The following is a 17,144-nucleotide window of genomic DNA, read 5'->3' as shown; positions in this document are numbered from 1 at the left end:
ATCGTCGGTACCAGCTGCTTACTTTGGGATCTACTGTTCTTTTTCCATCTACTGAACTATGTTCCGACCACCTCTGTGTATCTTTTGACATTTTGATGATGGGGCTTTATTCGTCTGAGGGACTCGGCGAATTCGATCGACGGGGCCAAGGCAGAGACTGTTGTTTGGGTTGTTCATTGTGGCTTTATCGGTAACGGGACTGCTTCATTGGCTTAACGGAGTCCGGGGCAGGGTTGGTGGTTCCCCCCGGGATGTTTTCTCAGTTTGGACTATTCAGATGTGACAGTTTCGGGGGAAACCCTTTGTTAGGGCGGGGGGGAGAGACCGGGAGCACGTAGAAGATAGCCCTCCTCCATTTCCCCTCTTTGGGTGGGGTTTAATTTCTTTCTGTCTTTCTCTGGGTCTTTCTATATTTCGGGTCTCAGTTCTTGGGTGACAGGCACGCTGCTAGGGGGGTAGGCCGTAGTCATCTGCAGGGGTGCAGGGTGGGGGGTTGGGGGATGGGTGTTTTGTTTTTCGTTTTATTTCTATGGCCTTTTTTCTTCTTATCTTTCTTTGCCCTTTTCTTTTCTTCCTTTCCGGGTCAGTGTAATGGGTTCATTTTTATGGCCATCTCTGCTGTTTCATATGTGCCTCAATTTTCGCGATGTTTCAGTGCTACTGGGCGGACATTCAGCTGGCGCGAACTGTATTTGTACGCTCGCTTATCCTGAATAGTATGTTTTAACGCCGCTGACTTACACGAAGATGATTTAACTGTGGACATTTGCTATTTCGCCCTCCCCCCCTTTTTCGCAACTTGAGATATTGTATGGCACCTGATCCTTCTATCTTATATTATAAAATGGAACCTTTTTATCCTGTTACCAACTTGATATGCTTTACAACCAGTACGTATGGTGGACGTGGCAAATCTGCTCCCCGGGATGCTGAGTCTGGGTTTTGATTGTTTTCTTGTGTTGCAACTGCTTAGCGGCCGGCCCTGGGGGTTGTAGGCCCGTGTTTGTACTTGGTTGAAATGTCAAATAAAGGTTTTCCCAAAAAAAAAAAAAAATCTGTCTCCCCATGAATTCCAAAATTTAGAGGCCAGGAGACCTGAAGAAAAACACCCCTGGCTGGTGTGTAGCACAAGTAGCAAACCAACTTTCCCTGTACAGTGAACCATTACAGGTATTATAATAATTGCAAGACTGTGATATCCTTAGTGATGTTAGTGGCATTGTATTGGTTTATTATGACATGTTTCTGGTTGTATTAATGTGGTGACACCCTGGCATAGCCAGAGGCATTGCCTTTTAATAGCTACACCCCATTTTATTGTGTCTTTCGTATGTGGTTCGTACCATTGTCTTAGGGTACCTGGCTCACTTGGGGCTGAACTGTTAAGGAGGGTGTCACAATAGGTATTTCCATCTGCAACCTTTATATATTTGTGGGTGCAATAAACTAATTTTCCTTTTTATGAGAAAAGGCACTGACTGGGCAATGGTTTATTGGGTGTTCTTTTGTGAGTGCCTGCGAACTGAGGTCCAAACCCATATCACCTCCCCTGAATAATTCTTGGACTCCTCTGCCTCACTACCCTGAGTGAGTAAAGTGCTATAACTGACTACTTGGTTGCCAGTACACAGGAAGGTTTCTGACGTATTACTTGTGATGGATCCACATACTTTGCAATTAATAACCCACTTTCTTACATCGGCTTAAAACATAAATGTGGTTTGTGCTCCAAGAGGTTTTGCACACTCATGCTGACGTTGCGCCAACTCTTCTTGAGCACCTCAATGTGCTGTCAACCAAATGTGAGGCCAGACTAGTTCAATTACTGAGTTGCACTTGTCCCTTATTGAATCTGGTTCTCGAAATCAATAGCCTGCATATTTTTGTGTGATCATATTCAAGCCACCCAACCTAAAACAAAGACAGCTTAGTAGCAGATCCTTTTCAAAGAAGCATGTAACAAGACATCAACAAGCCTTTTCCACGCATGCCTATCCAAAACTAAAATCAAATTCCACATATACACAGCCCCCTAATATCCAACCCAGAAACCTTAATTATTGATAAATACCAAAGAGTAAGACTCGGCCTGAGTAAAACTGACCTCCTCTTTTTTTTTTACCAAGGGCCAAAACAATATGCTTTTTCTTCTTAGTCTAAAAGAACACAACATCATTTATTGGCAAAACACCTACTACTTCAGGTTATTATAATCAGGAAAGTGATTTACCCATCAGCCTGTACGAAAATAGGAAAGTCATGAACCAATCCTTACAGCAACCTCCATATCGCAACCTCATTCTTTGATACAATAAAGACCTGGAAAGCTCCAACCACGGCTGGGCACGTTTATACTGATACAATGTCTACCGTCTCTACTGACTATTCCACTTTTAGCTAATTCCCCCTCCTTCCACCGCAGTCACTGAAACTCAGGCAGCAGAATGTCTGCATAAATTGGAGTACTTAGGATAATAACTAGGAACATAGCTACTTGTAAACTGACACAGGTCAAAATACTGTCAAGGAAGCAATTTACAGCTTTCTCAGTAGCTATTATCGCCCCTTCATAAAAGCCTCTCCCACTTTCAAAACAACAGCACACAGACTCTTGACAAAAGGATTCTGCCACCCATAGGTATAAGCAACACGATTATGGATGGAATGCTTCAATTAATCTCAGCCACTGACAGTCGCTTGGGGCCGCATCCCATTCCATCGTATTTCGCCCACCATTCCATCTCAGCTTGGACCCAGCCATATGCAAATCAGTCTGGACCCAGCTCCAATAGGAACAGTCCAGCCTGAGCTGCGAGACCAGGTCCTCCCTAAACCAGACACAAATAATCCCAGTCTGGTTTAGCTGGGCTCCAGTGACACAGTGAGTACAGAACCCATGGCTGGGCAAACCAGTCACACTTGGGGTGGCAACTGCAACAACAACGGGGTGATGGATGGAATGGTTGAAATAATCTCAGGAACTGGTACCTGCTCAGTCTGCACTCCAGTCTATCATTTTTCCCCACTATGCTGAACCCAATCTTAGATTGCTTGTGTTCCAGTTCAGGGAGGACCTGGCCTGGCAGTTCAAGCTGGACTTTTCCCACTGGCACAAGATCATGACTGATTTGCATATGGCTAGGTCCAAATTGAGGTGGCAGGGTGTGCAAAATAAAAATTGACTGGGATGTGGCCTCGAGTGATTAACAGTGGCTGTGATTATTTTAAGCATTCTTCCATAAATTTTTACATACGTTAGTTTGTCACCCTGGTAAGGGTCCCATGCACACTGTGTCACTGGGACTAAGCTATACTTGACTGATGAGCGCTAACCGTGGCAAACCTGGTCCTAGGTTGCTTGTGTTCCAGTTAAGGGAGGACCTGACCTCACAGTACAGGCGGGGCTGTTCTCATTGGAGTAGGATCAAAACTGATTTGCTTATGGTAAGCGGCGACTGCCACATACAAAAGGTACTGGGGCGGGGAGAGGGATGTGTGGGAGTGGAAGCGCAGGAGGAGTATAATAAAAAAGAAAAAACGTACCTTAAGTTGCCAGTCGCGTTCCGCAAGGTGTTTCGTCTGCCATTTCCCAGCAGGCACTGGGGCTGCAACAGACTACCTGTCCAATCCTGTGCTGCATAGCAGCACAGGGATTGGCCTTAGGTGGCTGAAAAGATGTTCCGCTCTGCTCAGGTCATGGAATCTCTGGAGCTTCTCCAGCCTGGCTACTCAATGCAGCCGGGATGGAGAAACCTAATGCGCATGTGTGTTTTGGTCAGCCTGAGACGGCCGGCTTAACACATATGCGCACGTAGAGAGTCCTCCTACCCGCTCCTATGCCCCAGCCCCACATCTCCCGGCACACGCTGGCTGAGCCAGCTGCTTCAAATAAAACAATAATCAATTATTGTTTTGTTCTTTAGCTGCTGGCACTGCCAGTGGGGCAACACTCCTCTGCCATTGAGGAGGAGCCGCCCCTGCTTCTGGATGGGCACAAACTGACGTGGCATGGTATGGAAAATAAGGATGGGCTGGGATGCGTCCCCAAGCGATTATCAGTGGCTGAAATTAATTCAAGCATTCCATCCATCACTTTTTTGTATAATTTAGTTTATCACCCATAGTTATAACTCATATGAGATATTAGATCACTACTCATACTACATTACAGCCATGTACTACTTCTCAGAACACAAACCTCCATTCCACTTCTCAAGATGGAATGTTTAACTTCAAAAGTTTGATTACCACATGATATGATGCAGTCTGAAATCCATTCTCTCTCTCTCTCTCTCTCTCTCTCTCTCTTTCCCTCTATCTCTCTCTTCTCTCTCTCTCATAAACACCTTGCTCTCATAAAAACTTTCCTGATCCCCCCTCCCTGTCACAAGTCACCTGACACGCCTACCTTAACAACGTCTGTGGGCATTTGTTCCTGTCTGAATTTGCCTGTGTAAAATCAAACCTACTGCTTTTGCCAAATCTTCTTTTTACTGAAGAGAGTAATACTCAGCATGAATGTTTAACGACCACTGTTGTAGGCCTTCATTTACAGTTTTTTCTTGCCCTGTCCTTTAGGACACAGGTACTGTGAACTGAGTCAGGCATAGAGGGTACTCTGCCACAAACTCCCAGTACTCACTCTATTTAGATTGCAGCGAAGCATCAGGTTCTGCTGGCAAAGCCCCCACTGGCTCTGCCATTTGAAATCCTAGACTGACAGCCCCAAGGACACTTGGCCTTTGATCTAAGTGTCTATGTCTATCCAATATGTTTAGGGTGTATGTTCTGACATACTTTTTACTTATATGGAACTGCCATAAACATCCTGTTGGTCCTGAAAAGGAACACAAAATAACACCCTCCTTGCCACCCCCCCCCTTCCCCCCCCCCCACCCCGCCCGAAGTGATGAGAGAAAACTCTCAGTATTCAGGGACATTTACTTTTCTTTTTTCCAAAAACAAACTCCCACTTTTGGTGAGCGGCCAAATTAAACAAGGTGTCCAGCCACTCAGCAAAGCTTTTGTGCCTTCAGAGGGGGTGTAAAAGTAGTGATACTCTGAACGCACAGAAATGTCTGTCTGCCAGATCTCTAAATATGTTGGACTGACAGACTGACAGCAAAACTCTCAATGAGCCCCAAAGTCATTTTCCCACTATTGCAGTACATTCTGCAATTCACCTGGTGGCAGCAGAGTTGTATGTACACCACGCAAAGTCCCTAGACGACATGTTTGTGAAATGCATGAAGGAGCAACAGTTCAGAGGTCATAATCATCACCTGAGCTGCAAAACTCCAGTAATGTGACTTTCTAATAACTCTCACGCTGCTCTGGTCTGCCTCCTTGTGCATGTTCATCATTCAGGGATTTCCTAACAATTGAGGGAATGGCTAGACCCCCAGGTATTGGACATAGGGCGTGTCTGAACCCTTGCTTTTGTGCTTTAACTTCGTAGATTTCATTTGGCCTTCTTCTCTGTCTATACACTCAAAGTGGCAGTGTGCTGTCTTGCTGATTTGGATTGAATGTTCCATCAAGCACCCCTATATATTTACCATCACCAGTACTTACTGGGTGCTAGTAGAGGCTGATGATAAAACCACATTTATTCCTGGGGACCAGGAAAACATTTCAACTTCCAAGTGCGATATGACAAGGAAGTGTCAGTCAATGTTTTTATTTCATTTTTAAATATCGCTTTTAGACAAGCTTTTAGCTGTCTGTGTCGAAGACAAAACGAATTACTTACGTTTAACTCCAATGCTCTCGCATTGGTACCTTTTATATAATCAAACCATTTTTCATCGTCAGGCAAGTAATCCCAGTAAATTTAAACATCAGTAACCAGCGTTAACATGGCCAGAGGCATCAACAACAGTTTAATAGCACACCGACCTCATTTGAAATAACCAAAACTTCAGCTAATGAGGCGGAAGTGCTAATATGTGATATGATTTTTTGCAAGATAGAGTGGACATGGTATTTTCTCTTCTTCTACACTTTGATATTGCTGGCAGATGTTTTCATATTGACGAGTTTTTAGACCGTTCTTTGAATGGTCCTGCAGCATTGGGAGGGGGTCTTATAGAGACTGAGTGGAATCCTTTGTCTTTGCACCAGAAACATAAACTCTTCTGCTTGGCATTCTACATCGTTGTGGTTTCTAGAACCCATGCCTGGACCAGGATGTTCCTGAAGTCTGCTGGCAGAGGATAGGTGTGGAGCATCTTTTTTGTCTCTGGGCTACAGTTCCTGCATGTCAGCTCCCCCAGGCCTTCCATTGATGAATCCATCGTTAGCACTACTCGGTCTGATGAAGAATGGAATGGGAGGACAACATTCAGATTTGTGGGGAAGCTCCACCATAACAGCGCCTGTTAGAGCTGATTTGTGACCTGGACCATGTCATCACATAAGCCATCCATTTGCTTTCACTGACTGTACAGATCTTTGCTTGCACTTCAGAACGGAAAGCTGTAGTCCTCAGTCATTCCTGCCCCTTAAAGCAGGTGTTCCTGGGGCGCCCAGATTGGTTTTATCTATTACCACACTGATGATGGATGGGGATGTTTGAGCTCCCTCCAGGATGATTATCTCGGTAACCTCTCCCTCGTCTTGAGGTAGATCAGCAGCGAGGTCCCTTCTGACCATACATAATCTAGATTTAGTAAGGGTATGCATCTTGTGGTTTTGCGTGTCTGTTCCCTGAAGTCATAACCATTTGTGCTCCATTGAAGTCTTCTGGAGTCTGAATCTCTTAGCCATGCTTTTCAGCAGAATAAAAAAGCCGACTAAGTTTTTCAGAGGGGATTTTGGGGGAATGGGTGATTTGTCCCCCCTCATTCGTCAAGATGTAGTGGTCCCACTCATCACTGCCTTCTTGGTCTCCTTATGAAGTTTATCTTCTTTTAAATCTGAATACTGGTTGGAGCCCAATGAGTTTTCGTCCATGGTGGGACTCGAGGGAGTGTGACAGCTTTGAGAGATGTCTTGAATAGCAGGAGACAAACGAGGTGGAGGCAGAGGTAGTGTAGGCATGTTAGCAGCCAAGGACGGGGCAGACGTAGACTGCCCAGCAGTCTGTTGAGGAAACAATCTTTGAAAGGGATCCATCACCAGCTGCAATTATGTCAAAATTGCAACAGGCCCCTACATATATCTTTTAGTTGCTTGCAGTACTGGCAAGGCCCATAACAATGAAGAGAGCTGTCACCTGAAAAGGTATGTGGTTGACATTCATTGTTCTGGTATACTTCCTCTTCATCTAAGACCTCTTCCTCAAACTCAGGGACATAAGACATAGTCTGTTGCATAGGACCGTATACTACCTCAGAGGCAATATCTGGTTACTTACATCTGTCTCTATCACAGAGTCCACAATTTGGATGAGTGGACTTGCCATCTCCTTCATTGGTGGAAAGCAAACTGATGCTAATAATCAATTGTCGACGGTGTCATCGACAGAACTGTAGTTGACGAGGTAGTAGTCATCATTTTTAGGTCTCGCCTGTCGATGCGCATGCGCATCGAGCAAGCGAGACTATTGGGACTTATCCACTCTTTCCCCAACTTGCAAGGAATCGTGGCGATTCCTTGCAGTGCCCGTGACTTTTAAGCTCAATGCGCATGCGCATTGAGCTTAAAAGCGCGTGCACGTCCGTCTTGTTTTACCCGCTCCGCCCCCTCCCCTTCCCGCCGTGTCGCATTTCTCCTCCCCCCACCCCTCTCTTCCCTCCGTCTTGTTTATTTTACCCGCTCCGCCCCCTCCCCTTCCCGCCGTGTCGCATTTCTCCTCCCCCCTCCCCTCTCTTCCCTCCGTCTTGTTTATTTTACCCGCTCCGCCCCCTCCCCTTCCTGCCGTGTCGCATTTCTCCTCCCCCCTCCCCTCTCTTCCCTCCGTCTTGTTGCCTATGGGCGGCTGTGCTGGCAAGCATTGCTGCTTCCTCTCCTCTTTCTGTTGAAACAAACAGCAGGGAGGGGAGGCGTTTCCAGGGCCAGCTCACTCTCGCTCTCTTCGTCTTGCTTTGCTTTCGATCTAGACCCGTCTCCAGCAACAGCCTCTGCTGCCTTAACTTTTAGTTTTGATACTGCGGATAATTACCCAGGGTCCTTCTAACTTCCATTTTCAAACGCCTTGACAACAGTGACACAATTTGGGATTTCGTTGTTTTCATTTTCTTAAAAGCAGTACGGTTTTGCTTCGTCCCTCAATACTCTGTTCGTTCAAAGTATGTATTTGTTCTTTTTCTAATCTTGTATGTACAGAATCATCTTTTTTTTTTTAAATACCAAAAATAAATCTACATTTAATGTATTAGACAAAAATTACCTTGCTTTGTTTAACTTATTTCTGAGTGTATCGCTTTTTTAAAATAGCGAAACACGTAAACATTTCAATATGGCCATTATGTTCAGCTTCTTCCGCCATACTACAGTAGCGTATCCGTTTTTTTCGAGTGACGGACATTCAGTTAGTTTACTTCCCATTGCCGTCTCTTATTGACTACGCAGTTACAGTCTGGATGACGTAACCACGTCACAGATACGAACGGCTTGCCGGGCGCTGTAGTCCTTAACTATGCTGCCTGTAGCCCCACCCCGCTTCTTTGCTCTAGTCTCCCTCAACCCCTCACCCTCACTCACCCTCACTCACCCTCAACCCCTCACCCTCAACCCCTCACTCACCCTCAACCCCTCAGCCTCACCCTCACTCTCACTCACCCTCACTCACCCTCAACCCCTCAGCCTCACCCTCACTCTCACTCACCCTCACTCACCCTCACCCTCAACCCTCACCCTCACTCACCCTCACTCACCCTCAACCCCTCACCCTCACCCTCACTCACCCTCAACCCCTCACCCTCACTCACCCTCAACCCCTCACCCTCACTCACCCTCAACCCCTCACCCTCACTCACCCTCAACCCCTCACCCTCACTCACCCTCAACCCCTCACCCTCACTCACCCTCAACCCCTCACCCTCAACCCCTCACTCACCCTCACTCACCCTCAACCCCTCAGCCTCACCCTCACTCTTTCACCCTCACTCACCCTCACTCTCTCACCCTCACTCACCCTCAACCCCTCACCCTCACCCTCACTCACCCTCACCCTCACTCACCCTCACTCACCCTCAACCCCTCACCCTCACTCAACCTCAACCCCTCACCCTCACCCTCACTCACCCTCACCCTCACTCACCCTCAACCCCTCACCCTCACTCAACCTCAACCCCTCACCCTCACCCTCACTCACCCTCACCCTCACTCACCCTCAACCCCTCACTCTCAACCCCTCACCCTCACTCACCCTCAACCCCTCACCCTCACTCACCCTCAACCCCTCACCCTCACTCACCCTCACTCACCCTCAACCCCTCACCCTCACTCACTCACCCTCAACCCTCACCCTCACTCACCCTCAACCCCTCACCCTCACTCACCCTCAACCCCTCACCCTCACTCACCCTCAACCCCTCACCCTCACTCACCCTCAACCCCTCACCCTCAACCCCTCACCCTCAACCCCTCACTCACCCTCACTCACCCTCAACCCCTCAGCCTCACCCTCACTCTCACTCACCCTCACTCAACCCCTCAGCCTCACCCTCACTCACCCTCACCCTCACTCACCCTCACCCTCACTCACCCTCAACCCCTCACCCTCACTCACCCTCAACCCCTCACCCACCCTCACCCTCAACCCCTCACCCTCAACCTCAACCCCTCACCCTCACTCACCCTCACCCTCACTCACCCTCAACCCCTCACCCTCAACCCCTCAACCTCAACCCCTCACCCTCACTCACCCTCACTCACCCTCACCCTCACTCACCCTCACTCATCCTCACTCACCCTCACCCACCCTCAACCCCTCACCCTCACTCACCCTCACCCACCCTCAACCCCTCACCCTCACTCACCCCTCACCCTCACTCACCCTCAACCCCTCACACTCACTCACCCTCAACCCCTCACCCTCAACCCATCACCCTTACTCACCCTCACCCACCCTCACCCTCACTCACCCTCAACCCCTCACCCTCACTCACCCTCAACCCCTCACCCTCACCCACCCTCACCCTCACTCATCCTCACCCACCCTCAACCCCTCACCCTCACTCACCCTCAACCCCTCACCCTCACTCACCCTCACTCTCACTCACTCTCACTCACCCTCACTCACCCTCAACGCCTCACCCTCACCCTCACTCACCCTCAACACCTCACCCTCACTAACCCTCACTCACCCTCAACCCCTCACCCTCACTCACCCTCACTCACCCTCAACCCCTCACCCTCACTCACCCTCAACCCCTCACCCTCACCCTCACGCACCCTCAACCCCTCACCCCCTCACCCTCAACCACTCACCCTCACTCACCCTCACTCACCCTCACTCACCCTCACTCACCCTCAACCCCTCACTCACCCTCACCCACCCTCACCCTCAACCCCTCACCCTCACTCAGCGCAACCACAGCATCTTCACTAAATATATTTAATACACTTTAAGCTATTGGCAATATAAAATAAAATCCATTTTATTTACGTATTAATTATTGTTTTTTAAAGCCATTGATTTTTTTTATATCAATACATATAAGTCACATATAAGTCCCGTTAATACAAAACATGTTGCTTTACAAATGCTAGAGGTGTCACATTTAGAAAAATTATAACTATTGGCTTTGTAAAGAAGAAAGCTATTAATTTAGCTATTTAGAAAAAACAACACATAAATAAAAAACAAAAAAATAATTAACACCTATAGCTCAAACTTTCCTACTGCAAGACCTATTGCATTTCCAATGCTTGTTGGGCTTGCCGTTGGCGGTGAAAAATAACTCATCGCCAATTACATCATCTTCGACAACAGAAGGAAAGACATAAGGTGCTTGCTGACGGTGTTGTTGTCAACAATCGACATGTTACAGAAGGAGCAGTTCTTCAACGAGGGCTTGGTCGTTGATGGGACTGCTGTTGGCCAAGATACCCTTCATGGCGGTCGAAGAGGTCTATTCCAAGGGTCTCAAGGGGAATGTTATCAGGGACGTTTTCTTTGTCATAAACGAAGATGACTGGGATTTCAGGGTTAAGGTCAGCATCCAGGGTGTCAAGGGAGCTGGATTTTCGAACTGTTTTTTGTGCACGCTGTGGCCCACACTTCTCGGAAAGTTTCCTTGAGTAAAGACCATTTTCCTGTTAAGAGGTGACTGCAAGGGCTTAGGTATGTAAGTCCAGATTCGGAAACTCTATGTTTGCTTTTATGTGCTACCTTTGTGGAAGTGCATAGTGTACAGCAGAGCTTGTCTCAAGCCCTCCCATACACTTGATATGCGATAGAAATCTGAGCTGTGGTGGCCGCTAGAGGGAGTAGCAGAGTTTAGGACGTCAACCTCCTTGGCTCAAGTTTGGATTGTTTCAAACGAGGTGGGCGTGTTGCTAAGCAAACTCTGTTGTTGAGGATTATGGCTATTTTAACACATTTTACAGCTACTTAAATTCACCAGGGATTCCAAGTCCGCTGAAGGGGAAAGATTCAAGCATGTAAATACATGAACAATTCAGTGCTGAAGAACTACTGTGGACAACACCAACACTTAAGTGGCATTTGAGAGAGCCCATTGCCTCACATTGTTTGGCCTTCTATTGACTCTCATTTGCTTGCTTCTTTATTAATGACTTTCCTTCCCCCTTCTGGTACATAGCCTCTTTTCCATCTTTTTTATTGGACAACTTGCATCCTTTTACAACTCACCTTGAAGAAACTACTTTTTCCTTTAGCAGTCAATTGGACTGCATGTGCTTCCATATTCTCCACCCTATGTCCAACCTTTCCCTTCACTTCCCAGTCACCACATATGGTGTTTTGCGATAAAAAACATTGACAAGAATCATTGCCAAAGCCAATAGGTCTGCATTGGCATCCAAACAACGAGACCTCTAGGCTTTGGCAATGCATATTTCTTAAAATCTTTATTTTACACTTCTGAAAAAGTGACACATATTTGCTGTAGTGGTCGCCCTCCAACACCTGCCTGAGATTCCACCCATTGGCTGATACTTTCAGTTGGTGGCTCAGCAATGGTGGGCTATGAATGCACTCCTCTCGGCACTCCAACCCTGATGCGCCTTTTCGTTTACAATTCCTGAAGCGGTTATCTGCATCCCAGAATGGGTACCTCCCAGTGTGCCAGCTCTCCTATGGCATCCATGCCTCATCTCGAATCAGTGCAAATGCTGCGTTACCAGGGGCTCTCGGCACCTTGCATGATGGGTTAAAGATGGAATCCTGAGGCATGTATTGGCAGAGCTCTGCAACACACTTAATGGTGGTGAATGATCAATCAGATGCTGTGGTAGTGTTGGGGACTTGTGTGACTGGTCACACTGGACCAGTCAGTTACAAATTTTGCTGTGCAACTGAGTGAATGACTGGCTTCTCTCTCTAACACACACACACACATTTCTTTCTTTGCTTTTGCTATCTCTATCCCAACTCTGTCTGCACCTTTTCTCCGTTCTAGTTCCATAAAATTGTGCCAATCTATGCTCAGTATTGAAAGTCAACATAATGACTATATATATATATACATATATATATATATATATATATACTAGCTGTACCCGGCCACGCGTTGCTGTGGCTCAGTCTGGTTAAATGGTAGAGCAAGAAAAGAGTAAGCGCACGTTTCTAATATGTTTAATTCCACAATGCTTGTGGGTATACAATATGTTTTTGTGCCTATTGTCTGTATGCGTCCCTTGTAGTTGTTGCGCAGCAAGCAAATCAATAGGGTCTGTTCGGCCTTTCGATTAAAAACACGCATGTATTGTACATGCGCGTATTCGAATCCAACGTTGTGTATATATAAACACGCGCTAATGTTGCAAAGTGAACCAACTCCTCCCCCCTCCCTCCACCCACTTCCCGGTCTGCCATCCTGACAGCAACTGTCCATCCTTATATATGTAGGCTATTGCCTCTATGCGTCCTTTCTTAATGTTGCAAAGTGAACCAACTCCCCCTCCCTCCACCCACTTCCCGGTCTACCATCTGACACCAACTGTCCATCCTGATATATGTAGACTATTGTCTCTATGCGTCCCTTGTATTTGTTGAGCAGCAACCAAATCAATAGGTCTGTTCGGCCTTTCGATCAAAAACACGCGCGTATTGTACACACGCGTATTCGAATCCAACGCTGTGTATATATAAACATGCGCTAATGTTGCAAAGTGAACCAACTCCTCCCCCTCCATCCACCCACTTCCCGGTCTTCCATCCTAACACCAACTGTCCATCCTAATATATGTGGACTATTGTCTCTATGCGTCCATTCTTAATGTTGCAAAGTGAAACAACTCCTCCCCCCTCCCTCCACCCACTTCCCGGTCTGCCATCCTGACACCAACTGTCCATCCTAATATATGTAGACTATTGTCTCTATGCGTCCCTTGTAGTTGTTGCACAGCAACCAAATCGATTGGGTCTGTTCAGTCTTTCGCCTGAAAACACGCACGTATTGGACACGCGCATATTCAAATCCAACGTTGTGTGTATATAAACACTCGCTTAATCAAATCCAACGTTGTATCAAAATTTCAAAGCAATCAGTGAAGAACTTTATGAGATTTCAGATTTTGAACAAACGACCAATGACATTTTTATGTGTCTGTTCAGGCTTTCGATTAAAAACACGCGTGTATTCGACACGCGCATATGCGATTTCAATGCTGTGTATATAAAAACACGCGCCTATTCGAATCCAACGTTGTGTCAAAATTTTAAAGCAATCAGTGAAGAACTTTCGGAGATTTACGATTTTGAACAAACAAACATTTACATTTTTATTTATATAGATAATAATGACTATATATATATATAGTCATTATTTTGACTTTCAATACTGAGCATAGATTGGCACAACTTCATACTTCAACTATATATATATATATATATATATATATATATATATAAATATATATATATATATATATATATATATATATATATATATATATATTTATATATATATATATATATATATATATAGTTGAAGTATATATATATATAAACATATAGGTATATATTTTTTTTTAAATAAATTCTTGCCTGCACCACAAAATATAACTAATAGACTATTTGGCTGATATGCAACCTCGCCTTCTAGCTTCCTCTTTTAAGCAAGGACATTTCAAATTTTAAGGGATACGAAAGTGGCATGATTGTGCTTTTTTTCCGCAACCGATTATGCTGAATTAATTTGACTGGTGTATTGGAAAATAATACTCTGCTGGGCCAAAAAAAGTCCCTTTTTTTTTTCTAACTTACTGTAGTTGGCAGGTATGTAAAAGTTATCCATGGTCGCCTGTGCTAGAAGTCCAAATGGCAATAACATGCGGGGACCCCCTAATCTTGTAATAGTCAAGATTTACTGAGGTTCTTTGCCCACCCTCGAGGGCAGCATCTTTACAATGTCTGTAAAGCAGCCTTCCTGGGCCGGTGGTTGCCCAGGAAGCATCTTTACAATGTCTGTAAAGCAGCCTTTCTGGGCCGGTGGTTGCCAGCACGCGCCACCGCGTTCCATGCAGGACTCACCGCAGTGCATAAGGAGGTCTTCATGAAACTCATACAGCTCATCTCGAATCTCATCTGGGCACGGGCAGTCGTCTTGTAGTTGAAAGTTCAGCAACATGTTTATCTGTGCAGGAGGTTAAAGACAAGGATTGTTGTCAATTCATAATAATTCGTCATGGAAGTCAGATACTTTAAAAGGACATTGCCGCCTCATAGTTTGTTTTTAGCAGCACAATAATGGAGATTTATGGGTCCTGGGAACTTGAGCCTTTCCTATAACAACAAATTCTAAAGTTGTACGAAGTTTTTTCGCAACCACAGTGAACGTCCATTGAAAAGTTAGGAACCTTTTTAAACTTTACCAAATATGCATGAAAATAGTGACTTCTCTGACGATTCATTTTACAAATGAAACATGCATACAATCTGCATGCATTTGCTATTGCGCACAGAAAAACTCTGCAAGAGGTGCATTTGCAGAGCAAGTTCTGCATAAAAGTGTCACCTTTGCTGGGTATTTTCTGAGTCAAAATCATTTTGCAATGTTTATAAACTTATCTTGCAATGAGCAGGCAAAGACAAACTGAAATCGAGAAGCGTAGAAACCTTCAAGAAAGGCTAACGTCGAGAGAGCTGCATTAGAAATATAACTGTGCACACTCTAATTCCCAAGCCTGCCCGGGACTCATCCCCTCTCATGATCGAGCCTCTCTCTGTGCAATCGGAATCAGTTCTGAATCTTCCAAGAAGAGACTCTTCCCTCCTTCAGATCCTGCCTACCTCCTCTTTTAAGCGATGAACTGACTATTTCTGTTCAACAAAGAAGAGGGTGGTGTTGATATTCTCCAGTAGGTTTCAGCCACTATCATCACCATGTTAACCCAAGGCCACAGTCTTCTGCACTGGCCCTGTTTACAAATGGGTCATTCAATTCTGATTCCTGCGAACCCTTGTTTGTGCAGGAGTCAGACTTGAGAGTCCTGCAGTGATTATCGCACTACCCTAATTTTACCCAGGTGAATTTCAGCAGATCCAACCTGAAGAAATTTACAAGTAAAACAGATGCAGTACATTTCTATACATGAGGAATTTAGTCCCAGTTGATTCACCTCACCTGTTCCTGGGGAGGAGAGCGGAATTCCCGTGTCTTCTTGGCCGTCATGGCAGCAGACATGTTCAGCGCCAGCATCAGCTCGTTGTAGCGGAACTTCTGGTTGTACTGTAGCTTTGACACAAAGCTATCTGAGAAGGACACGATGGCTTCCACTCGGTGCTTCAGTTCGCAGTCGCAGAAGTAGTTGAGCAGCTCGCACATCTAGAAAAGGGGAGTAATAGACCAGGCAGTCACCTCCAAAAAACATAGCTTCAACATCCAGACTGCTCACTTCTGAGTCACCTAGGGTCCATGTGGCCAGATCCATGCCTGGGTGTAAGGATAGCCAGTGGTGTAAATGACTGCCCTTTAGATTCACTGTATCTAAATGGGGGCTAGCTTAAACATCTGGCACAGATATATATGGTTGCTCTCAAGACCAACACTGCACATTCTGCATCTGCAGAGGGTTTAAATACGTGGAATAATATCTCCACAGCTTCACTGGGCAGAGGGAAAGCAATCTTAACTGCAGCTCAACAAATGCAACTCGCTTTATTGTCCAAGAGAGTTGAGTAAGGAGGAATGCTTTCAACCTGTGCAAAATTACAGCACAGACCCAGCATTTTTTCCACATACAAATGTAACCAGGCAAAATAAGACTAAATTGCTGCTGGAAAAAAACACAATAGCCTGAATTTTGCAGTGCTGCTCGGATTGTGGGAGTGGGAAAATATATATATATTATTGCCCCATTAAACATTATATGTAAAAAATGATTAATATAGAGGGACTGTACTTTGGGGTCTGTTGATTTCCAATACTTGTTATTTTTGACAGCTTCTTCTTTGTTTACAAAAAATTCCATTTGCCCCATCAGCAACCAATGAAAATCCTCAGTTTGCCGTAATGACATCACGTGGCCCTCTGTTATTCTGCTGCAGTGATGTTACTTAGGGAACCACACGTTATTGATCAGAGATGGGTAAGGTAAGAAAAGGAAGCCTATGCTAGCTACTTATATTTCAATATATCAAGTGGTCAAAAACAAATACGGTTAGAAATCACACTTAAATGGATTTATTCTTATTTCTATTTTTGAGTTTTCATAGTTTTCGGTTTCATTTTTGCTCCTATGTACTTTGTTCAGCTGATGCACTGCAGGCTTGATGGCCAAAATGCGTGTTCTTTAAGGAACCTGGAAATTGAATTATTGCTAGACAACTATGTTTTAGTCATTCTTCGCACAATTTGAACCACATAAAATAATAATAAAAATGCTTTTTTACTTGTGTTCCTCAGTTCTTTGAAAGGAAATATTTCAAAGGGAAGAAAGGGTACTGGGAAGAAACAAACATTTGGTCTAGATGGTAAAAACGTTTACACTGGACAGAAATTATGACACCATTTTTTTTTGCTCCTAGTGTTTCTGGTTACGAAATGATTAACAGGCTAAAGTGAAAT

General features: G+C 45.2%; 1 protein-coding gene across 5 annotated transcripts in view; it reads right to left on the bottom strand.

Annotated features, from left to right (window-relative positions):
• RYR3 (ryanodine receptor 3) overlaps positions 1-17,144 on the bottom strand; it is a 1,864,151-nt gene that overhangs the window by 1,011,407 nt on the left and 835,600 nt on the right. For all 5 annotated transcript variants that reach the window (XM_086937034.1, XM_086937032.1, XM_086937031.1 and 2 more), the window contains 2 exons: positions 15,702-15,902; positions 14,609-14,711 (listed from right to left, as the gene is read on the bottom strand). In XM_086937034.1, coding sequence (XP_086793160.1) covers positions 14,609-14,711; positions 15,702-15,902 — 304 coding nt within the window. The remainder of the gene's footprint in view (positions 1-14,608; positions 14,712-15,701; positions 15,903-17,144) is intronic.

The sequence above is a fragment of the Lissotriton vulgaris genome, chromosome 9 (assembly GCF_964263255.1).
Source record: "Lissotriton vulgaris chromosome 9, aLisVul1.2, whole genome shotgun sequence".
In the NCBI taxonomy this organism is placed as follows: Eukaryota; Metazoa; Chordata; class Amphibia; order Caudata; family Salamandridae; genus Lissotriton; species Lissotriton vulgaris.
This window is presented reverse-complemented; position numbering and strand designations above follow the sequence as displayed.